At 38.6% G+C, this 25,397-nt stretch overlaps 3 protein-coding genes across 3 annotated transcripts; 1 reads left to right on the top strand and 2 right to left on the bottom strand.

Moving 5' to 3' along the window:
* The first annotated feature begins 7,842 nt into the window (after positions 1 to 7,842).
* Positions 7,843 to 12,271, top strand: gng3 (guanine nucleotide binding protein (G protein), gamma 3). The gene is made up of 3 exons (XM_034606124.1): positions 7,843 to 8,041; positions 8,905 to 9,004; positions 11,031 to 12,271. Exons 2-3 carry the CDS (start codon positions 8,906 to 8,908, stop codon positions 11,157 to 11,159), a joined length of 228 nt encoding a protein of 75 aa, XP_034462015.1. The 5' UTR covers positions 7,843 to 8,041; position 8,905; the 3' UTR covers positions 11,160 to 12,271.
* A 367-nt stretch (positions 12,272 to 12,638) lies between these two features.
* On the bottom strand, positions 12,639 to 17,050 carry banf1 (BAF nuclear assembly factor 1). Its single transcript, XM_034606122.1, has 3 exons — positions 16,885 to 17,050; positions 15,743 to 15,907; positions 12,639 to 14,222 (listed from the first exon to the last, which is right to left on the bottom strand). The coding sequence occupies exons 2-3, from the start codon at positions 15,866 to 15,868 to the stop codon at positions 14,076 to 14,078; spliced, it is 273 nt and encodes a 90-aa protein (XP_034462013.1). The 5' UTR covers positions 15,869 to 15,907; positions 16,885 to 17,050; the 3' UTR covers positions 12,639 to 14,075.
* A 515-nt stretch (positions 17,051 to 17,565) lies between these two features.
* prdx5 (peroxiredoxin 5) lies at positions 17,566 to 21,611 on the bottom strand. The gene is made up of 6 exons (XM_034606109.1): positions 21,280 to 21,611; positions 19,688 to 19,822; positions 19,468 to 19,599; positions 18,200 to 18,238; positions 18,048 to 18,112; positions 17,566 to 17,934 (listed from the first exon to the last, which is right to left on the bottom strand). Exons 1-6 carry the CDS (start codon positions 21,376 to 21,378, stop codon positions 17,829 to 17,831), a joined length of 576 nt encoding a protein of 191 aa, XP_034462000.1. The 5' UTR covers positions 21,379 to 21,611; the 3' UTR covers positions 17,566 to 17,828.
* Positions 21,612 to 25,397: the final 3,786 nt, after the last annotated feature.

The following is a 25,397-nucleotide window of genomic DNA, read 5'->3' as shown; positions in this document are numbered from 1 at the left end:
ACTCTTTGAGGTGCACTGTGACTAATACAATGCTGCTATATCACAAGGACTTTTATTTTGTACATTGCATTTTCGCGGATGCAAAGTGGTGAGTTGTCACTGAAGGTGACAGATGCAAAGTGGTCTTGAATACAGAATCCCTAGGTAGGTTGCTCCAGCTCCACCCAGGCTTCGATGTGCTGCCTCGACGCGGTGTATAAATCTCAGTGACTGTGTGTACCTGTGGGTGTGTAGCAGTTCCTGTTGGTCTTCCTTACGAGCATGATAGCAGGTGCAGAGAGTCAAATGTAGCAGTAAAATGTTTTGAAACCCCATCTCACTGGTCACTGTGTTTAAATAAAACTGTGGTGTTGCTTTTTGTTAATTTTGACAGTTTTTTGTCTTAAGTTTGGTCGTAGTTTTATTTCTGCCCTTAGTCGTGGTAAAATGTGTGAGCATTGGAATATTTGACATCGATCTGGATACTATCAAGTTATCAACACTATGATCACATGACTTAAAAACCAAAGTTAAAACTGCTACAAATGACATTTTTACAACATGTTTATTTGTATCACATGTTACTACATATAATCAAAGTGTGTTCATGACATCTGAACTATTTTTCATTTACTATTTGAGTGAAATCAAATGCATCAGTAAAACAAACACAAAATACAGGATTTTAAAAACACAGGTTTCAGAATAATAATAATAATAATAATGATTACTTCTTTTTGCCTTTTTTCAGTGACATGGTTCAAAAGATAGCAACAGTCAGTCCACTCCTGAAATAGCTTGAAAACTATTGACATTTCTACAGACATTCATGGTCCCCGGAGGATGAATCCCTCTGAGTTGGGTGACTTTTCCTGTAACACCACCAGATTGTTTTTTAAATGGAAAGATCTCAGCAACTGTTGGATATATTGCCATGAAATCTGTATCAAGCATTCATAGTCTTCAGCGGATGAATCTCTCTGAGTTTGGTGAATCTGGTGGTATTACTTTGTCTGTAACACCACCAGATTTTTCTTTTTTTATGAAAAGTCTCAACAACTATTGGATATATTGCCAAGAATTTTGATCCAGACATTCACAGTCCCAGAGGATGATCCTCTAGCCCCCCATCTGGGCGTCCAAATATCTTTTCACCTTCTACTTTGTTTTATGACCACATACCTGCAAAACTAGTGACATTCCTGTGAGCCTCAGCTATACTGAGGTACTTTTTTAAAACCTGCATTACATAGACAAGATTCTGTCATGTGAATGTTGCTGTGAATATTAACATTAGTGTGACACTCTGCAAACTTTAACGTTCAACCTGCATATGTCTCAGTTAAATGATTTTAGCTGATTCTAGATCCAAAGGATGAAACTTCTTGACATAATTGTTCTTTGTTACTGGTTGGACAATCGACTAAAACATTCAGTTTATTTTCAGTCACATCTATATACACTGTACACAGTTGATCTCAAAATATAAATCAATGTGAACTACTTGAAAAATAGTGTTTGTTGACTGACTGAAGAACATTAATGATTATTGCAATATCATGATACAGACAAAAGTATAAACCCACACACAGAGAAAGGTGAATTATTGGCCTTTTGTCTTTTAATTTGCATGGAGTCAAACCACTTACATTATGTTCTGTTTAATTTGCTTATTATTTAGTATAATGGGGCTTGTATATATTAGATCTCAGAATTAAAGATCTCAGACATAGACACATGTCCAAAATAACGCTTCTATTAATCATCTTGTTTCACTAAATGATACACAAAAAAATAAACTGATCAGAGAATCTGTAGCTCTATCAAGTCAGCCAGTCAAGATTATTATCTCATTTATACACCGGCCTTCCGAGCATCCAGGGCTTCCTCAATCAAGTTTGTGGTTTAGAACTCAACTCGTGCAGAAGGTTTGGACGACAGCAGCAGCAGCAGCAGCAGCAGCAGCAGCATCATCATCAGCATCATCAGCAGCAGCAGCAGCAGCAGCATCATCAGCAGCAGCATCATCAGCATCATCATCAGCATCATCAGCAGCAGCAGCAGCAGCAGCAGCAGCATCATCATCAGCATCATCAGCAGCAGCAGCAGCAGCAGCATCGATTACATAGTTACAAGGATGTAGACGACAAGAAAAGTGATGTGTGTGAACATTGATCACCGGTTCACATGTGACTATTCTTCATTGGCATGACGTCAAACTTATGTCCAGGCAGAACAGTTGTGCAACACACAGACACACCACTGGCTGCATGAGGAGGCTTGAAAAGAACTGTTTTCTCTTGAAGTGCTCTGTCGACATGTGGACGCTGTTCAGTTCACACGTGTTCTTTCTCTTCCATTTCGATTATTAGCAGCAGCTCTGATTACTAAGCTGGTCCCTGTGGTGACTGACGATTTCCCATGAAGTGATTTTATTGCTGTCTTGTCCTCTCTTCCGTTGTTTATAGCTGAATATGATAATGTTACCTTAATAGCATCCTAACGTGTGCAGTACAAAAACCTGATGGCTGGATTGTGAATTTGTTTTTCATGTTCATTTCTAGAAAACACATTGGAAGTGGCTCTTTTAATAAAAAAAACAAACATATATAATAGATATAATATCTGTTGTTTCAATTTGTGATAGGCTGACGCTCACTCTGCCCACTGAACACCAGCTCCCTCTGAATGAAATCACAAGTGTGTGTTTGGAAAGTATTGAGCAGTGTCTTCACCGTCGATACAAACAGCCAATTGCGATTGATGATTCAGACGATCACCCCACCCAGATCTGCTTCACGCATCGTTACATAAGAGCTGGTTTGGAACTCACAGCTGTGTGGTGGGAGCACCCGGGGGCTGATCGATCAGAGAGAGGTTAAAACAAACTCAGTATGTGCCTGGTAATAACTGGGAATAAACAGCGTGAGCGAGGTGGGGCAGTGCTGTACTGACTGTGGCGACCAGGTTTGTATTCCACAATGACTCCTCGGGTGCTTACCTGAAAACCAGAGCACACATTTTCTATTTTCATATTTTTGCCAGACTAGAATGTCACCACTTTGGTTTAAATCCAAAATATCTCAACAAGTATTGGATAGAGAGAGTCCCCAGAAGATAGATCCAACTGATTTTGGTGATCCCCTGAATTTTTCCTTTTGGACCACAATGATTGTCACATTTGTGGTTTTGAGTACAATATCTAAAAAACTATTAGTTAAACTACAAAAACTATTAATTACTACTAAGGATGTCTTATTAAGGGCCTCATGAGAAGACTGTAAGCACAAATCTAATTATGAAACCGGAATCCAACTCAGAGCTCATACCTCCGCCAAGACCAGACAGTCCTCTTATGAATCCACGTTTAAATTCACTACATCTTGATTTATATGTGGATCCTCACCAAAATGCACACACTTATGAATATCAGTCCCCTAAACATGAAAAAAAGAAAATCGTCAAGATCTATGAAATATTCTCTGAGAAATCAAGGAAAATGTTGAAAAACGCTGATCGGAATCCGCACCGAATTTAATGGCTTTTTTCTTGGGTCCTTCACCACCGCCCTTCACAAAGGGGAGGAAAACAGAACCTCCTTGACGGAGCCAATATTTCATACATATTTATATAGAGAGCTAACGACAAAGGGGCTTTTTGATTCACCTAAGTAAAACAAAATGAATCCTTAATGTTTCTATGTAACATCTGCTGTCACTCCCCCATACAGTATCTGGTGTAGATCATTGTTACACTGAATTGTACTTATGAATGAAGAAATAATCCTCTCACTGAATAATCGTGATGCAGGCATCAGTTATTGCAGCATGATTGCCTGTAACACCAACAGTCAAAGGCTTACTATAGTGAATGTATTATTTAAATTATACTTTAATAGCAGCTCTATTGAAAAAGCCTGCAACTTTCAGATATTAAGATACAAACATGACAGCTGCTGCTGAGCTTGAAACACATCCAGTGTTCCAGTGTCTATTCACCATCGAGTCCCATCATGGAATCAATGGCTCAAATGGTTTTGAAATCAAACTCTTTTACCAACATTGTTTCGATATTTATCGACTTCAACCCCGAGGCAGTGAACTGCTGCACGGACAGTTTTATATGAAACTGCAGTTTGCTTGAGAGGCCAATGATTATCTGACAGACTGGTGCAAGACGCGTAGATAACAAGTCAGGTCTCATTGCGACTTTTATCCATTTTTGGAGACAATCAAACTGTCTAGAGACTAAACTCTGCCAGATTTTATTAGATGTGAGTCTGTGTTTGTGTCTGAAGCTAAAAAAGTAAAATAAATCAGCAGAGAGGACTGAGCTGCTTCTCCAGGAGGCCCCACTGTGCCACAGCAGTAATTAGGTTCAGCTTACTTAAGGACTACTCATTAAGTTCTGAGAGTTAATTCATTGTAGTATTTATAGATTAATACATAATTTAACACACAACTGCGTAAATAATTGAAATTCAATCTATGTTCTTTGCTTGCTATATTACTAGATTTAAGTATTTATTTTGGAAGGACATTTAAAGCTAACTAATCTGATATACTTATTATAAATAATTGTACACTTATTTTGCTTGTGCAGTGCCTTGCACTTTTAACTCATTATGTCGGTTATTAATAAATGGCTCGCTGGCTGCACCCAGACTAATTACAAACAGAGTATGACCTGCAGAGATGAAAGAGGAGCTCCCAGGGACCATCTGGTGAGCGTTTCCCACTCTGCCTTTGCAGTCATGTACTGGTTGTACCTGCTGTCCCTGTTTTTCAGCGTCTGTGCCAGGACATAGGCAAAAAAAATAAAGAAACAGTCCACAAGGATTAAAACTGGTTCTTAAAATGACATTCAATGCTGCCAAGTCCCTGCTGGATTAAGACGTGGGTTTACACCTCAGATGTGTCAAACCAGTTGGGATTTTGCTCAGCAGAAAAAGACATGACACAAACTTCAACTGAATACCAGGCCCCCTATTCAAAGTCAAACCTGTGTATAATGTGTATAGATAGATACACACCTATCAGGCTCCTTAGGTCTGCTGGCCAAGGTCCAGGTTAAATAATAAAAGTGATCAAGACTTTGCTGTACTGGCTCCTCTGCTATATACAGCCTTCCACAGAATATTGCATCAGCTGACTGTTGCTTCTTTCAAATCTTAAAATTTACTTTTACAGAAGGGCTTTTTTTTACTGATGGATTTTTCTTCTGTTGTGAGAGTTTTTTATCTTTTTTAATTTATGTGTGTTCGTGTATATGTACATGCGTATCCATATATGTTTTTTATCACTTATGCATGTTTTTATTGCACGTGTTTCATTATTTACCCCTCTTCTAATCTCATAGACCTTTTAGTGATGCATGTTTTTTATTATTATCATTAACTGGAAGCCATTTTTCATTGGCTATTAATGTATTTGTCATCAACTATCACCTCAATGAAGGGTCCTCCACTGATGTAGTAACAGAAAATCAAAGCTTTTAACACATTTCTAATCATCTATAGTGATTCTTCTTCAGTAGTTTCATAAATGGGAGAAAAATCGTTTTTAAGAGTGTGTTGTGAAACATTTTTATAGCTGTTTACACACATGTGATCATATAAAGGCCAGTTCAAACCTGCTTTATATCTGTTAGTGTAAAAGTATATTCTTTGTTCATTAGTTTCAATTTCAATTTGAATCACTTGGGTTTAATAGCTTCCATTAACTGTCATTTATTTGTCTCTGATGTTTTTGTATACCAAGTTATTATTAGAATTTTGGAGGATTTAATGAATATTTACCTGAAAAGAAGCTGGGTGTTCCCAGATCTTCTGACTGGTTCATAATGAGTAGACTGGTTATGAGTTATCTTTACACAACCAAACCTGCCAGCATCATCCAGCAGATGGAGTCCTTCAACTGCAGCCACCAGTCGTCCTCACAGGGTTTAGCTGCAGCTCCTGACAGAAAAGTTAATGCTTAAGTTAGTCATGTCTACAATTTTATAGCAGAAATAAAAAAGCAAATTTTTGGTTACAACACACTGGTAAACTTCATTTTCATGTAGGGCTCTACTTGGATATTTAAAATATTAGGATGATGCATATCACTCAGAGCCATAATAAATAAACAGCCTAAACAAACTTTACAGTACATTGTTCAATGGACAGATCAAAAGATTTGATCATGTTTATTGTAAATTATAGTATTTACTATAGGAAACTTAACAGACAGAAGATGTAGACTAATATCAGCCGTGACAATAGTCTTATTTTAAAATATCAACAAAATCAAATCAAATAACAGTCCAAAACATAAAAACAAAATAAAATAAATATCAAAAAAATTATTAATAAAATATGAGTTTTTACTGCTTTTTTGTTATGTGGAAGAATTGTTGAAATGTGTTGCTCCATTTCCTTCATGGACACAAACAAATGGGGATTTCAGTTTGTAAATTAACATCTATGAATGTGGAATTTGGCAAGAGGAAGATCAGATTATCGTCCTTATTAGTATTATCAAGACAATATTGCAAAGTCATACAAAATGTTGCTAACTATAGAAGAGTTGACATCTTCCTGCAATTTATATGTAAATTCACAAGATCAAAATAAGTTTCAAGATGCAATTTGAAGAAATAAATATCGGTGTCACTTTAACTTGTGTAGAAAATATTTGACAGGGAACAGATTCAGTTTTTCACCCTTCGTATATTTATACAAACATTAGAAATATGTGCTCAACACAGAAAATAACCCACTGGGGACAGTCCAGTTAAATAAACAGACAAGATACATAAATATAATTAGAAAAAATAAAACAGTACATACATATATCATGTGAAAACAATGATGTATAAAGGAGACATAGAGGAGATAAAATAAATAAAAGGGAGAAACAGTTTCTTTTTGTTGTTAAAATGAAATCAGTGTTTTAAATCTCATTTTAAATGTTGCAATAACATTTTTACAGGCATATTTAACACGATGATTACGATGATTTATTTAAGTTTATTCCCCCGGGAGCCAGAGACTTTTTACGGCAAGCACGAAGGACAATTTAGCAGGAAAGCGAAGCTGCCTCCTCGCCATCAGAGAGGGTAAAACTACAAGATGAGTCACCGCCGGAAAAGAGAAACGAGAAATAGCAGCGCAGCGCCATTTAAGCCGAGGACTCACTAGCTTAGCAAAACATGGCGTCGGGCATTTTTCGTGACTCCAGTTGCTTGTTGACGGTTTGACTGTCTCCACTCGTTCAGCACACGATGGCGGAGCATACGTGTGGTTTAATAATAATCATAATCTTTATTTATGAACAGGTAAACGCACACAAACAGCTGCTGTTGTGGCCGTCGTGTCGGTGCAGCTCTTTCCACCACAGAGTGTTTGATCACTACAGCCAGTCACATATTCCAAAGTATTCATATAATAAAAGGAATACGATTATTTTTGATCTGTAGCACATTTATATATTTATTTATATTCACATTTAACTACCAGCAGAGAAGTCTCAGTTTAAATTGTGATGCAAACCTCTAAACCAGACTGCAGCAGTCCCCATAGCAACAGAGGAGAGGGTGGGCATCACTACAGCCACAGAGAGGAATGATGAATCAGGAGACCACAGCCCAAACTTCATATCGTCTTTCAGCACTAAAACCAAAACCATAAATCACATAGACCACCCTGCTTTCTTTGTCACAGTTTGAAGCCTGAGATATTCCATTTGGCCCTGATTTCCCTAACAGGAGATATGGTACAACCCACCCCCATGAGATAACCACCACCGAAGGCTTCCCCTCCCTCCATCTGGCAGCTACCACTCGCCACAGATGGGGGGGGATCCTCTCCATCCACCACAAACGTAGTGCTCATTGTAGCAGAATCACAGTGCACTGGACTGTTCAGAGCAGGGTACCATCCAGGCTGTTGTCTGTGAGGGGTGGGGTCCGGCTACACTGATACCACCAAACATAAGCTCACAGACTGACACGGGAGAGGCAACAAAAGGGGAGAGAGAGAGAAGAGGGGGGAAGATTGCACCTGAAGAGGAATATAATACGGGTAAGGAGAAAAAGGGGTTGGATGGATGAAGAAGGCAAAGGATAATTGGGAAAGGTCCAGAATGGTTCGAATAGATCTGCTCCTTCTCTGCTTTTGTTTTAACCTGTTCACTTGATTCTCTTTTCATCTGTGGCAATTTTTATTCCAGCTAAATGCAGATTTATTCAGGATTTCATAAATGTCTGTGCGGCTGCAGCGCTTATTTCTCTCTACATTTGATATCTCTGTGGTGATTCTTGCTCGTGGAGGCAGACTCTGTGGGCCACGGTGGATGAATCTGACCATTTGGCCCAGATCACATTGTTTTTTGAGAGGGGAAAAAAAATCAGTTGTGGTGACCATACTGTATATGATGACATAATGTAGTGGCTGTGCCAATTCTATGACACAATAGTGACTGATATTTATACTTGGTCATTGGCGACTGACTGGCTTCTTGCTTGTAAACATGTAAACGAGTAATAAAATACAGTGACTTTTGAGCTGTTAGCTTTCATCACATGTTGAATAATAATGCTACATACATGTGTTTGTCTTAAAACTCCAGGTTCACAGATATAGTTCATTTTATCAGCCACCCATAGAAAGATCTTTTAAAAAGCGAATTTGGTAATCAGTGTAAGGTGCCTGAATACAATGACATTTGTAACTGATTTTAACTTAGATATATGCATTTTTTTATCCTTTTTTAGTTTTAGAAATGTGTTTCTACGGCAAAGAGAAGTAGATCAATTATCCCTTGGGGATAGGACTATAAGGAATCATAGTCAGCTAAAATGAAGTGTAATTAAAGTGATGAATAAAATTAGTGAATGAGTTTGTGTGTGGTTCAAATCCATTGCTATTGCTGTGTCTGTGGCCAGGATGAAAGGAGACACCCCAGTGAACAGCACCATGAGCGTCGGCCAGGCCAGGAAACTGGTGGAGCAACTGAAGATTGAGGCTAGTTTCTGCAGGATAAAGGTAAGACGAGTTCAACGCCTCCGATTCAGATGGAAGTCACGACACTGCAACACCGGAAAACATACTGTACATGTGATGCTGAAGTAAAAACAGGAAAACAGAAATACTAATGTATGCGCACGTACTTCCATTTCACTATAGTAACCTCAAAAGCTGTCTATGTGCAGTACATCCACCAAGGTCCGACAGCTCCCTTACGAAAGCACATTTAATTCACTAGATTCAGATTTTTATTTGGATCTGCACCAATTTCACACACTCTTTTTTCTTTTTCATCAAAATTCTATTATTTTATGAGAAATCAATGAAAAAAAACCATCCCATCTCACAATGCCAAAGATAGTTTTTGAAAAAACCTGCATCTGTTCTGGAGCCACACCACATTTTAATGGAATCCTCTTTGGGTTTCCACACCCCTCCACAAAATTGCATGGAAATCGGTTGAGTACTTTTTGTGTCATCCTGCTAAAAAGAACAAATGCAGATGAAAACATAACCTTTGCGGAGGTTACTACAAAATGCCAGCAACCATTAGAGGAGAAAAACAAAAATAACACTGGAATTTGAAACCTAAATATTCAATCAATAAACACAGCGTTACCACTATCTAGAGTCTAGATTCTAGACGAAAAGTCTAGAGAAAATATTTCAATCTTTTCTTTGAATTTCCGAGAAGGTGTAAGAAATAAACACCTCTGGGCGAGACATCATATACAGTACATTGGATTGCAGAGGTAGACGAGCACCAGTGACCTTCTCAGTGTGAGTCAGTGCTTCCCACTGGAGTGTTTCCAAACAGTATTGGTTTCTATCATGTTCCTAATGGCATCACAAACACCTTGCACAGGCACCTTTCTCTAATTCTGTGCTTTTAAAGACAATTCTCAACTCTCGTCGCTACATTTTATATTTCATATTATATTTTACATTTTACTTTTCTGATTTGCAGGGAAACAATTAAGGGCAAGAAAAACCTGAAGCTGCGTTCCGACACATGAAGTTTCCTTTAGTCAGAGGCTCAGAATAAAGAACTTCCTTCTATAAATTACAAGTCTGCTCTGAGTCACGTACCGCTCTTTTAAAACTGATAAGTGAAATAAAACCGGCAGCTTACATGTGTTCGGACATGTTATTGTTGTTGTTTTTGGCTTCAATGTTTATTTTTGTCCTTGTGTTGTGCTGAGTTCACTGCTGTATGATGATGTGTGTAGCATTTATAGTAATATGTCCACGTACACAAATTCACAGCTTTTGTAGAGAAACATTTGATCCAGTTTGATTTCCAGTGAATCTTTATCTTTAAGTCCTCATGAGCAAATTTGAACCCATGTCACTGAAACACTTAAATGTTCAGACTTAGACTTCAAACTCATGAGTGTGTTTATGAGGGCTCTTAACTGGAGGTGATGGAGATTTGTATGGAGTGTTGTTAGGACAACACAGTGTACAGTATGTAGTGATATATTGGGTCATCATCATATAGTTAGAAATACATTAATTTAATCAATTTGTCACTAGAATAGCACTCAGTAGAGTTCATACCTCCACCAAGCCCCAACAGTCCCCTTATGAAACATTTAAATGCAAGTTGTTGATTTTTATTCGGATATACTCATAAATATCAGTCTCCTAAACATGTCTGATATTTTTCATCAGGATCCATGAATTATTTTCTGACAAATCATCTGCACAAAATTGAATGGGTTCTTCACTGACTCATACCACATCCTTCCACCAGGAGTTGTGGTAATCTGTCCTGTAGTTGTTGTGTTATCTTGCTCACAAACAAACCAACCTATCAACGCACAGTGGTGAAAACATAGCCTGCTTGGTGGAGGTAAAAATCTCTCTGATAATTCTGATAATTCTTGAATAAGAATTTGATTTCTTCCATGTCTCTGAATGCATCTCAGTCTCTAACTAGAGACAAATGAATGAAATCAAATGATCAACATGGATTTTTGTGTCATCTACTGTAATCATGTTCCCAAACTGCTCTCAACCTGATCCCCCCCCCCCCCTCCAGGTGTCAAAGGCAGCAGCCGATCTGATGGCGTACTGCGACGCACACGCCTGCGACGACCCACTGATCACCCCTGTGCCCACCTCAGAGAACCCCTACAGGGAGAAGAAGTTCTTCTGTGCTCTGCTTTGAGACAAATCAGGGATTGTTGTGAATTAAAAAAAAAAGTACATCTGTACAGTATGTACATGTATGTACAGTGTGTACACGTACTTCCATTTGAAATAAGACATCGATGTACTATAGTAACCTTGCATAAAAGCTGCCGATGTACAGTACATTATCAACTACAACATGTCTTGAAGTGAATTCTTTAACTAACATTAGAGTGAAAGAACAAAAATAACAGAGATTTAACACATTGAATCAATAAAGAGAGAGAGTTACCTCTGTCTACTAGACCTCAAAACAAGACCAGAAGTGTAAAGAAAGGACGTTTTACATGCAAACATCACCTGGTTGAAAACATGGACATCTCATGCTCATTCACATCACAGGAAACTGCCACACAGGACAACAGAGGCTCCCCACACACACTCATTCATATGGATTCTGCAGCTTTTGAAACATTCGTCTGAGGCGTTCAATTCCCACAATCAGTCTATTATGGGCAATGGTGGTGCTATGTGTCTCAGATGTTGCCCTGATTGGTCAGGACTGACAGTTCTCCCCCATATAAACGGTGCGTACATCTGGTAATTAAGAAAAAGATGTCCCATCAATAACAGTTATCGTTTGGTGTTATCACGACCATTTTCTGCCAGATTGGAAACGCTTATTTTACACGTAGAAGTCCTGATACTGAATGTTCTTTCATCAATATTTAGAATGTCCTTTAGAGCTGCATCCCATCCCATGTTGATATATTTTGTATTCTCCCATCCTCTTTTTGGCAGTTACTTGTTATCTACCAAGGACAACTATTTACAAGTGGATTATTATCATTATAATCAAATCATGTCACGGTCTTATTAAGATTTTAGCATTGTGCTCATTTCTATACTGTTGCTATGGTGTGAATGTGGTAGTGTGTGTGTGTGCCAATAGGTGCTACTGTAAAACCTAAAACAATTCTGAGCATCTGATCCATGATATCAATGTTTTATAGTTCAACAGCAGCCTGACCCAAGTATATATATAAATATATATATATAAAATATCACATTCCAGGGGTTGTGGTCATTTAATATACAATCTAAGCCATTGAAGCAGAATTAGCTAATTTGTCGGTCACATCAACAATTTTCTAAAAATCATACAGCAGTTATATTGTACTTGTCATCATTTGATCAGGTCTGAGAGTGAACAACTATAATGTCTCTGCACATACATGTGAAATGAGGGCTAAAGAGAGTGAACTGGGAATTTACATTTTAATTAAAGGTTTCACTTTCTCCATCTATAGAACATGCCATTGTTTTGTTCTGTTCATTCAGATCCACACAAGAGGAAACTGCTCTTCTTCAATCTAGCATTGTTGACATGATGAAACTTTATGGGGCAACCTGCTCTGGTCAAATGTATTTTTAAAAAGTCTTGCAAAGATCAAATTTGGAGCTTAAAACGGAACAATGGAACGAGCATTGAAATAAATAAAACTTCCCATCATCAATTGTTTTCTCTCATCTGTGACTTTATTCAAGAGAATATATAAAAACTGAGTTTTCACAGTGAAATGCAAACACATCAGCCGATACACAACGGGTACATCTTCATTTAGCTGGTGACCGCAAGCATTCATTTACATGAGTGGAACGTTATGGGACACAGCCTACACATGCACTACTGTAGATTTTATAGTTCATCTACTCAACTGTGTAAACTAGCATGCATTAAATTAAGGCATCTTGCGTGTAGAAATACATTAAGTTAATATCAAGCTCAGCTATGAAGATCTGGGTAATAAAATACATAGCCTGGGTGGGATTTTTAGCTTTTGTTGTTCGCAGGTAAACCACACACACATATACATACATACAGTGGGTGTGTCATGCCTCGATTTTCTTAGGTTTTTGATTTATATGAGACACGGTCAGGTTCTGAAGGGGCTTCTAACACATTCCTTTGTAAGAGTACAGCATATTAGTATCCATAAAGAGACCAACAGGGCCCTGATCATGCCATAGATATTGGTCTTGATTAGGATCACTTCCACATCCCAGTCACCATTTAATCACACCAACCGGCCGCAACTCATTTGCTTTGAACCCCACACTTAAGGCAGCTGCTTTGTTGACTACAGACAAACAATTTGCAGCATTGTCTAGCTAATTTAGTAACAACCTTGTATGTTCGTTAAGATAAAGGCTGACGTTTCAATGGTAAAAGACTTAGACACCTGTTTGACAGTGTTATGAGTTTGGCCATTGGCATCTTTATTTATACACATTTCAATCTACAGGGTGAAACAAGCTTTTAGCAGACCCCACAAGCGAATCCAGCCAGTTTGCTCCTTTAGTTGCAGGATCAACAGTTAAAATGGCAAAATGTTTGTACTATAATTTTAAAAGTATATCTGCATCTGTGCAAAGTCTAGTGTCATTTGCATTTTTAGGGTTATTTCTCGTCTCACATCCAATGCAAAACACTCCAAGCTGACAATCCACCTCCTCGCGAAATACTTCAAACATTGGTGGAATAACATATCAAACTGTGAAACACGCTTTTTTTAAATGACAGCTTTGAACTTTCCAACGGCTTTAAAAAAGTGGGGCAAAAAGGCCAAGGTGTGAAGAAGAAAGATTAGTCATCATTAGCAGACATTTTGACATGGGATAAATACCAGTAATAATTTCCAGTCTGCAGGTTTCTAGTCCAGAGCTACACGACAAAGACCATGAGAAGCGCATGTGTGAGTTATTTTAGGGGGTTGTAGGATTTCAGAAATGTGGCAAAACTTTTCATTAGAATTAAAAAACAAGCGGACTTCCATAAACTTAAAGTGTGTAGTTCCCCTTCATATTTACTGTGAATCTGGATTGAATACAGACCATGAAAGAGGTAATGTACAGTTGGAACTAGAGTAGTAGAAAACAGCGATTGAGTAGTTTATAGGAAGGCGTCACACCATTCTTTCAGACAGCAAAAGCAGTCCTTTTGTTGTTTGGAATTTGCCATGCAAGAGTCCTTCAGCCAATCCCGGAAAAGCTCCTCATCTTTCTTAAGCACTAGAAACTGGCCGAGGACAACATATGCCTGTGGACATAAAAGACAATGGAAAAAATAATTAAAACAGATATACAAAAGTTACAGGACTTTGCACATCAAATGTTGTCTAAGCTCAACTGCAATGATGACAGCATGAACGAATGATTGGTATGTGGGGATGGGCTGGCAGTTTACAGTAGGAGAACAGGTTTTCCTACCATCATATGACTAAACCAAAATGACCAGCAAACAAATGAAACTCAGGTTGAAAGGAGGGATCTATCTGACAGTTAGACGGCAGGCAAGAAGATGATCAAAAGGTTGCTTCCAAAAAATATTGCTCAGCTAACTGCTCCACTGTAAAATCGTGTTGCGCCGTCAGAAACTAACAGAGCTGGTGTTTCTGACGGCGCAACAAGGAAAAGCCCTACAATATATTGTTTGTAGTCGTAATGATGCAAGGCTAGCAATTGTTTTCAAGTATGTTTTTGACAAATAACTAACAATATTACATTACATTTCATTTAGCTGACGCTTTTATCCAAAGCGACTTACAATAAGTGCATTCAACCATGAGGGTACAAACCCAGAACAAGAATCAAGAAAGTACAATTTCTTCAAAAAAAAAGTGCTATAAGTAAGTGCCATTTAAGTGCTACTAAATTGTTAGTTTAAAAATGTTATTCAAGGTATAGTCGGAAGAGGTGTGTTTTTAGTTTGCGGCGGAAGATGTGTAAACTTTCTGCTGTCCGGATGTCCATGGGGAGCTCATTCCACCATTTAGGAGCCAGGACAGCAAACAGTCGTGTTTAGCTCGCAGTGAGGGAGCAACAAGCCGATTGGCAGAAGCAGAGCGGAGTGAACGGGCTGGGGTGTAACATCTACAAGGGAGAGAGGCGGTGGACTAGTGGCTAGAAAATAACAGACATCAGACTGGAAGGTCACTGGTTCGAGGCCACGGACTGACAAAAACATACCTGGATATGGACAACACCTGGATCTGTTCAAGTCCCAAAAAAGGACTCTCCCTACCCCACTGTCCAAGTCATTGTGTGTGTTGTGCCCTACTGTGTTCACACGGATGGGTCAAAAGCAGAGGACAAATTTCCCCATTTGCATGTAGTGTGTGCATGTGCATGGGACCAATACAGGTATCTTGATTCAATAACATCTGCCACAGATTAAAAAGACTGAAGTCTAACTGTTAACTGTCAGAAAAAAATTGTGTCGCTTCGTGATCATATTTGTTACGTTTTGCACTGTAAAAAACATTGTGTATATTGTTTTTACACAATACATATTGCATAGATGTGTCCAAAAGGGTCAGGAAGTTTGCGCGTGTCAGGAAGAATAAGGTTGTTTACACAAAAGTCATGCACTTCTCAATGCTCACAAACATGACAATTTAACAAACTGTGCTTAGATTTAAGATCTTCACACAAACATTAACACACCAGTTAAATTGTCAGGCAATTCTAACCAATTGATGTGAGGATACCAGTATGACAGAGGAGATAAGCAGTGCTCTGTGCCTTAAATATTTATTTTGCCTCAAAAAAAACAGTCACCTTGTCAAAACCTTTCTCCTCCAGTCTTTTGCCAAGGACCTCTCCGATGCCTGCCAGAGCCATCACGGTCTTCTCCCCCATGGGCTCGGCCACAAAGTCTCTATGCTTTTGGGATGTCGATGACATGGCTGCTTTTAGGGGTGCTGCAGGTCAACTGGAAATCAGCTGTAAAACAAAAGACAGAAAATGGAAATTAAAATACAATGATAATCTTGAATTTCCCAAATGATCTATCCCTCTTGGACAATAGGGAACTACTGGAATAACCTGTTGACTCTTCATTTTGGGTGAGGAGAAATTTTCAGTTGGAATAATTTGACTTGTTGACTTTAAACTTACTCACGTTACTTGCTTTCTTGGCAAATTCTTTACATATAATGAAAAACAACTGATCTAGATGGGGAGTTGACACGAATGTTTTTGTATTTTAATCAATATACTTGAGTATTTCATTCAACATACATTTGTACTCAGGGTTAGGCTAAATCAATATATGCTCAGACTTAGTTGATAGCCAAGAGATTAGTAGTACAGGTGTCACTAGAATCCAAAGTTCAACGTAACCACTATGACAAAGGAACAGAAAGCAGGAAACCAGTGGACACAGCAGAACTTTTCAACGATGAGTTCATTAAATATATATATAATAATAATAATAATAATAATGTCTGTCCAGTATCCAGATAGCTCAGTGACCACATTAGATCGACCTGCCTGTGTTTACACTGGGTGACATTAAATAGTTAACATTAACGCCATGACCGCTTACTGCTGAATTACGCGCGCATTGCATTTCCGTGCTAACAGCGTTAGCACAGGGAGCTAACGTCCACTTGCTGGAGACCTGCTAATATCAGGGGCAGCTGCTTGTTAGCTAGGTGCGTTATTTTTAAAAGGTGGTTCAGTTTCCAGACATTAAATGGCCCTCACGTGCCTCTTGTCCGTGGCACAGTCTCTAACGTCGGAGACAAGAAGTAACCAGTCACATTTCAGGCGCCTTCGGATCAACTTTACACCGATGTAGCTTCAACGCTAGCGAGCTAACCCTCTGCCATTGCGGGCGAAGCAGCGTCTCGTGCTGTTTGCTATTAACAGTACACTGATCTCACCATGCTGCGTGTTATCACCGCGCGTGCACTTACCTTCTAGTGTCGTGTACACGCAGACTGACGTGCTTTTCTGCTGCGGAGCGGCAGGATGGTTTCTGTTTCTGCACAGCCACCGGTGGGGACCACAATGCACCGCGACTGCCTCCGTGCCCATAAACAGTTCAGCGCTGCGCCCTTACGTCACGTGGTGTTCTTCTTCTCTGATATTTTGCGGCAGTTGTTATCCACGGTGTTGCATTACTGCCACCCTCAGGCTGCATTCGTTATCTCGTCATTTTATATATACACACACACACACACACACACAATAATACAATACAAATCCAATAGGACTTTGCACAGTCCAGTCTGGTGCTTTTTATATTTGATTTTGTTTCCTATTTTCTATATATTTTTATGTTTTTTAAATTTGCACAAATACACCACAGCAAATTCCTTGTATGTGTAAACCTGCTTGGCTATAAAACCTGATTCTGATTCTGAAAGCAGTATATACACATAACAATAATCTGTAACAGCAGTACATCTCCACATTTGTTTGAAAAGATAAGGACAATTTAAATGAAATTAAACTAAAAAAGATACATTTAAAAACTTTCAGAATCATTAGTCCATAATTATTTGCCAAATACGGTTAGTTTTTATTAATCATACTGAGGTCAGATGTGACCCAAAACTACTAACTTCACTAATAACCACACAGGAAAACCTTGATTATTGCTTAAGGGATCATTTTTATTTACTCACATTAGACAAGATACAGAGGTAAATGCAAGTTCCATTACATTGCTTTTTGTGTAATAATTGTGCGCATTAATTTCCTTTTAGCTGTGTTGCTCGACACTAGTATCCACATTGCATTTGCATAATTCTTTGGAAAAGGGGTAAACTTGGGGGAGTTGATAAGTGGGTTTTACTAGTGCAACTTTTACAGTGACTCAAGGTTTGCAGTTTGTGTTATTGAGCTCTGCCTAAGCCTACAGCTCAGACAGAATGTTGGAAGACAGACTGCAGGTGAGTCCGGTGCCATCAGGCTCCACATTGATCTTCTTCACAACTCCATCTTCCACCAACATGGCATATCTGAAAGAAAAGATGAAATACACACAGATTAATGAATATGATCTTCAATGCAATCTTTAAAACATGCCATCCGTCTTTTTCGAAAAAAAATGAATAGGCAAAATAGTCCTTACCTCTTGGATCTCTTGTTACCAAGTGCCTGAACAATCTGATCATTGTCAAGTAACAGGTCAACTTCCTAAGAAGATGACAGAGAAAGGCTGATGAGTACACAGTCTCAGTACTTTAAATAGAACTTCAATACACTACACATTTAGTTTTTTACCTTTGTAAATGCTCCAGTAGGATCAGCCAGCATTCGAACCTGCAAAAGGAAATAGCAGTAAGCTCCATATTAATCATGATATCTGATCCATCAGTGTGAATTTCATTAATCTTAAAGGTCCCAAATTACCATATCAACACACAAAAGGTATTATTTGTGAGCTTCAGTAAATTAAGAAATGCTTTTGTTGTGTTCAAGCCCAGTACATGTGATAATGTCTCACAGATGGCTGGGCCTACCCACTTAAATGGACCAGAAATAGGACCTCCTCAATTTTATTTTCCACATACAAACTCTGACAGCAGGAATTATTTGCAACTCTGTAAAGCAACACAACTTTTTAACCTTCAAATAGCAGCTTCAACATGACTTTAATGGTTTACTGACTTGGAATAGGGAGAATGGTGCCACTTTCATTCCCACTCCTCACTCTGAACCTATGCTCTTACTATGTATAACTTTGGGGATCAGGTAATCTGGCTCAGGCTCAGCAAGTTCAAGAGTAATGATGAATAGTAGATCAGTTAAAAAGAATTAAAAGTCGTTTAAAATCAGCATTCATCTTCAATATTCAGTGAGGAAACTAAAAATCAAGAATTCTAAACAGAGTTTGGTGCATTTGTTAAAGCAGCAGCTCCTCTGGTTCAGGGAGCCAGTGTACATGAGGAATATCATGAAAAGCACCTAATCGCTCAGACAGTGAGCCAGGTAGAATTTATCACCACATATGGCTGCAGAGGGTAATGTTGCTCAATTAAAAAGGTACACAAGCCGCCTTCAGACATAAACTCCTGAAAAAGTCTGCACAAGGAGGTCTAGACTTTATCCAGAGTTATCAACAAAAGCTCCCGAATCTCATTGTCTTTCCAGGATAACATCTTTGTCTGTGTCTTCTACATTTGAGGCTACTTTTTTTTATCCTAAGATATTTGTATCTGGGGTTTTTTTCAGTTTCGTGTAGGAAACGTTGTCAACACGCCCACTCGCTCTCTGTGAATCATCAGGATAATCACCTGCGTCTTTCTGACATTTGCATTCTCACATACAGTCTCTCCGGATTATTTCTGGAAATTAAGTTAAGTGTTTAGAGTTCATGTCTGAATGCAGTTATAGTGTTGCTTTGACATCTAGAATGACTTTGCATTAATATTCTCCTCCCCTGAATAGTGACAATATGTGGTCAGATGTTAAATTAGAAGTTAGATTTACTGGACTCCACTTGCCAGCTGTGACAGAAATTGCTCACACACAGAAGCTGTGGTCCGTACCTTGCCATCTGCTCCGTGCTCCTTTCCCCATGCAGCCATGACAAATGCGTCATTGACAGAGATGCAAGCAACTTCCTGAATACCTTTGCTCTTCAAGTCCTCGGCCTGCTGCACAAAACCTGGGAGGTGAGTCTGAAAGCAACAAGAAAAACCTCAGGTCAACTGATGCGAAGGTCATTGCGCACATGACATGTCAATCAAAGTTAACAGGTGGACTCACCTTGGAACAACCAGGGGTAAAAGCTCCAGGTACAGCGAAGAGGACGCCTTTCTTCCCCTTAAAGAGCTTATCCATGGACACCTTGTTTCCAGGCTCCCCCTCCTGGACCTCCACTGCGGGGAGATGTTCACCAACCTGGTGGAGATGGAGAAGACAAGAGAGACATAAGTAAACTTACTTTTATCAAATGACTACTGCCAACTGTACAGATATTTACTTGTCCCTTAAGCAGAAAGAAAGCATTTGTTTCTTCACTGGTTAAATGTGTTCAAAACATTTTTTCCACTTCTTATAGCTTCTTTATTGATACTAACTCAGCATTTTCACAATAGTAATGATATTGTGGCCATCGGCAGGATAACATTATTTAGAGATGACTGTGTCTTATATGCAGCAACGTTGATGAGCTCAGTTTAGCAGAAAAAAGGTTCATGTAAAACAGACATTACAAACTAATTTATTAAGTGTGAAGGAAGCAGCATTGAATGAACGTTACCATAAAGACCTACATTAAGATATTTAGGACCTAATTCAGATTATTAATTAATACATTTTTAGTCTTTTTTAAAGCCCCAGCATAAACCCAGTAAAAAGCAACAAATGCTTATCATTTTTATTAAGTAAAGTCACACAAAAGGACAAGATGTGAAGGAAAGACATGCACAAAATTTAGGAAAGATCAGACATACATTGTTTAAATTCCCCATTTTCTCAATGTATTCAGAACAGGGAATCAGGGATTATTACAAATAACATTTTGTTATAATTATTATAAAACGTTCCAGTTATATGTGTGATTCATGTTTAGATTAGAGCATGGATGTATTAGAGATTAGAGGCTTGTGGATGAAGAGTGGATAATCTCAAGGGTATTGATGCTTGAGCGGCGGTGGCCACTGGAGGGCGACATAACAACACATATAGAAGGTACAGACCTCTTGTCAAAATGGCCGAATAAATAATTCTATTAAATTCATTTAAAAAAAAGGGACAAGAACAGATAAATAATGACACTTGTCACACGGTGGGTGTTTTAAACATGTTTCAACAAGCACCGAGAAATACGTATTGAACTTTCTCTAAATTGTGCAGTGGAAGATTATAGATAAACCAACCAAACCCGCTGTCTGACAAGTGTGAACATGTTACCAGCAGAATGAAGTTTAGCCTCAGACAGAAGGAACATTAACAAACACACGAGGCAGCAGGTTTTATATTGTACACGCAGGTATTTGACGTGTTTCAATGTCAGTGTCGGACATTAACCAGAGCTTTAACCGTGCACCAGCACCTCCTATACACACTTGACAGCTTGTTTTATATTTACACACGGTGGTAAAGGAGTAGTTGCTCCAGAACTGACAGCACAGACGCTCAACTAACTAACTAACAGACTCCATTCATCCCCTGTTACAGTCCATCATGGCGGACCCCTCTCTCTCTCTCTTTCTCTCTGAGGGGCCGTTAGCTCAGAGAGCTACACGGACAGAGTCTGACCATCTAACCTTCAGCTGCGTGTCAGTAAAAACACACCGACGCGTCCTTGACCGAGAGCAGGTCGCATCCACGGCTAACAGCGGCTGGGGTCTTACCTGAATGGGCATGTTGACGGTAGCTGAGCGGTGTAGCAGCCTGACAGCGCACTGGACCACACTGGTTCTCTGAATGACGCTGGATGTTATGGAGAGCATGTTTAGCTTTGGCTAGCTAGCTCTCTGACGCGCCTGTGCGTGTGTAGCCTGTCTGTGCTAACAGTGTATGATGCTAACTCACTCACTCACACACCTCCTCTAGAGTTACAGTCACTCCGCCTTCCTCCAGGTTCTGAGTTTGGCAGCTGAGAGTTAATCAGACTGAAGCTAAATCTATTTACTGCGCCATCTGCTACCAAGACGCCACATGTCTGTGTGTGTTTGTTACACGGACTGATGAGTATATGAAGTAGTATACAACTGCAGCTGGAGACATGCATCCATCTATACTCTTTATATCCACCACAGACTGTATATAAAGTAGTATATAACTGCAGCTGGAGACATCCATCCATCTATACTCTTTATATCCACCACAGACTGTATATGAAGTAGTATATAACTGCAGCTGGAGACATGCATCCATCTATACACTTTATATCCACCACAGACTGTATATAAAGTAGTATATAACTGCAGCTGGAGACATCCATCCATCTATACACTTTATATCCACCACAGACTGTATATAAAGTAGTATATAACTGCAGCTGGAGACATGCATCCATCTATACTCTTTATATCCACCACAGACTGTATATAAAGTAGTATATAACTGCAGCTGGAGACATGCATCCATCTATACACTTTATATCCACCACAGACTGTATATAAAGTATTATATAACTGCAGCTGGAGACAACCATGCATCTATACACTTTATATCCACCACAGACTGTATATAAAGTAGTATATAACTGCAGCTGGAGACATCCATCCATCTATACTCTTTATATCCACCACAGACTGTATATAAAATAGTATATAACTGCAGCTGGAGACATCCATCCATCTATACTCTTTATATCCACCACAGACTGTATATAAATTAGTATACAACTGCAGCTGGAGACATGCATCCATCTATACTCTTTATATCCACCACAGACTGTATATAAAGTAGTATACAACTGCTGCTGGAGACATCCATCCATCTATACTCTTTATATCCACCACAGACTGTATATAAAGTAGTATATAACTGCAGCTGGAGACATGCATCCATCTATACTCTTTATATCCAAGACAAACTGTATATAAAGTAGTATATAACTGCAGCTGGAGACATCCATCCATCTATACACTTTATATCCACCACAGACTGTATATAAAGTAGTATATAACTGCAGCTGGAGACATCCATCCATCTATACTCTTTATATCCACCACGGACTGTATATAAAGTAGTATATAACTGCAGCTGGAGACATCCATCCATCTATACTCTTTATATCCACCACAGACTGTATATAAAGTAGTATATAACTGCAGCTGGAGACATCCATCCATCTATACACTTTATATCCACAACAGACTGTATATAAAGTAGTATATAACTGCAGCTGGAGACATGCATCCATCTATACTCTTTATATCCACCACAGACTGTATATAAAGTAGTATATAACTGCAGCTGGAGACATCAATCCATCTATACACTTTATATCCACAACAGACTGTATATAAAGTAGTATATAACTGCAGCTGGAGACATCCATCCATCTATACACTTTATATCCACCACAGACTGTATATAAAGTAGTATATAACTGCAGCTGGAGACATGCATCCATCTATACACTTTATATCCACCACAGACTGTATATGAAGTAGTATATAACTGCAGCTGGAGACATGCATCCATCTATACTCTTTATATCCACCACAGACTGTATATAAAATAGTATATAACTGCAGCTGGAGACATCCATCCATCTATACTCTTTATATCCACCACAGACTGTATATGAAGTAGTATATAACTGCAGCTGGAGACATGCATCCATCTATACTCTTTATATCCACCACAGACTGTATATAAAGTAGTATATAACTGCAGCTGGAGACATGCATCCATCTATACTCTTTACATCCACCACAGACTGTATATAAAGTAGTATATAACTGCAGCTGGAGACATGCATCCATCTATACTCTTTATATCCACGACAGACTGTATATGAAGTAGTATATAACTGCAGCTGGAGACATGCATCCATCTATACACTTTATATCCACCACAGACTGTATATAAAGTAGTATATAACTGCAGCTGGAGACATCCATCCATCTATACACTTTATATCCACCACAGACTGTATATAAAGTAGTATATAACTACAGCTGGAGACATCCATCCATCTATACTCTTTATATCCACGACAGACTGTATATGAAGTAGTATATAACTGCAGCTGGAGACATGCATCCATCTATACTCTTTATATCCACCACAGACTTTATGTAAAGTAGTATATAACTGCAGCTGGAGACATGCATCCATCTATACTCTTTATATCCACCACAGACTGTATATAAAGTAGTATATAACTGCAGCTGGAGACATGCATCCATCTATACACTTTATATCCACCACAGACTGTATATGAAGTAGTATATAACTGCAGCTGGAGACATGCATCCATCTATACTCTTTATATCCACGACAGACTGTATATAAAGTAGTATATAACTGCAGCTGGAGACATCCATCCATCTATACTCTTTATATCCACCACAGACTGTATATGAAGTAGTATATAACTGCAGCTGGAGACATGCATCCATCTATACACTTTATATCCACCACAGACTGTATATAAAATAGTATATAACTGCAGCTGGAGACATCCATCCATCTATACTCTTTATATCCACCACAGACTGTATATGAAGTAGTATATAACTGCAGCTGGAGACATGCATCCATCTATACACTTTATATCCACCACAGACTGTATATGAAGTAGTATATAACTGCAGCTGGAGACATGCATCCATCTATACACTTTATATCCACCACAGACTGTATATAAAGTAGTATATAACTGCAGCTGGAGACATGCATCCATCTATACTCTTTATATCCACCACAGACTGTATATAAAGTAGTATATAACTGCAGCTGGAGACATGCATCCATCTATAATCTTTATATCCACCACATACTGTATATAAAGTAGTATATGACTGCAGCTGGAGACATCCATCCATCTATACTCTTTATATCCAAGACAGACTGTATATAAAGTAGTATATGACTGCAGCTGGAGACATCCATCCATCTATACTCTTTATATCCACCACAGACTGTATATGAAGTAGTATATAACTGCAGCTGGAGACATGCATCCATCTATACACTTTATATCCACCACAGACTGTATATAAAATAGTATATAACTGCAGCTGGAGACATCCATCCATCTATACTCTTTATATCCACCACAGACTGTATATGAAGTAGTATATAACTGCAGCTGGAGACATGCATCCATCTATACACTTTATATCCACCACAGACTGTATATGAAGTAGTATATAACTGCAGCTGGAGACATGCATCCATCTATACACTTTATATCCACCACAGACTGTATATAAAGTAGTATATAACTGCAGCTGGAGACATGCATCCATCTATACTCTTTATATCCACCACAGACTGTATATAAAGTAGTATATAACTGCAGCTGGAGACATGCATCCATCTATAATCTTTATATCCACCACATACTGTATATAAAGTAGTATATGACTGCAGCTGGAGACATCCATCCATCTATACTCTTTATATCCAAGACAGACTGTATATAAAGTAGTATATGACTGCAGCTGGAGACATCCATCCATCTATACACTTTATATCCACCACAGACTGTATATAAAGTAGTATATAACTGCAGCTGGAGACATCCATCCATCTATACTCTTTATATCCACCACAGACTGTATATAAAGTAGTATTTAACTGCAGCTGGAGACATCCATCCATCTACACTCTTTATATCCACGACAGACTGTATATGAAGTAGTATATAACTGCAGCTGGAGACATGCATCCATCTATACACTTTATATCCACCACAGACTGTATATAAAGTAGTATATAACTGCAGCTGGAGACATCCATCCATCTATACACTTTATATCCACCACGGACTGTATATAAAGTAGTA

This window comes from Hippoglossus hippoglossus, chromosome 14 (genome assembly GCF_009819705.1).
Source record: "Hippoglossus hippoglossus isolate fHipHip1 chromosome 14, fHipHip1.pri, whole genome shotgun sequence".
NCBI lineage: Eukaryota > Metazoa > Chordata > Actinopteri > Pleuronectiformes > Pleuronectidae > Hippoglossus > Hippoglossus hippoglossus.
Note: the sequence above shows the minus strand (reverse complement) of the source record. Positions and strands in the feature narration are given on the sequence as shown.

Coding starts and splice junctions, on each gene's coding strand:
- gng3 (XM_034606124.1), top strand. CDS start 8,906: ATGAAAGGAGACACCCCAGTGAACAGCACCATGAGCGTCGGCCAGGCC. Junction 9,005..11,030: donor CTAGTTTCTGCAGGATAAAG/GTAAGACGAGTT, acceptor CCCCCCCTCCAG/GTGTCAAAGGCAGCAGCCGA.
- banf1 (XM_034606122.1), bottom strand. CDS start 15,868: ATGTCATCGACATCCCAAAAGCATAGAGACTTTGTGGCCGAGCCCATG. Junction 14,223..15,742: donor AGGAGAAAGGTTTTGACAAG/GTGACTGTTTTT, acceptor TTATGTCCACAG/GCATATGTTGTCCTCGGCCA.
- prdx5 (XM_034606109.1), bottom strand. CDS start 21,378: ATGCTCTCCATAACATCCAGCGTCATTCAGAGAACCAGTGTGGTCCAG. Junction 19,823..21,279: donor CCGTCAACATGCCCATTCAG/GTAAGACCCCAG, acceptor CATCTCCACCAG/GTTGGTGAACATCTCCCCGC. Junction 18,113..18,199: donor CTACTGGAGCATTTACAAAG/GTAAAAAACTAA, acceptor TCATCTTCTTAG/GAAGTTGACCTGTTACTTGA.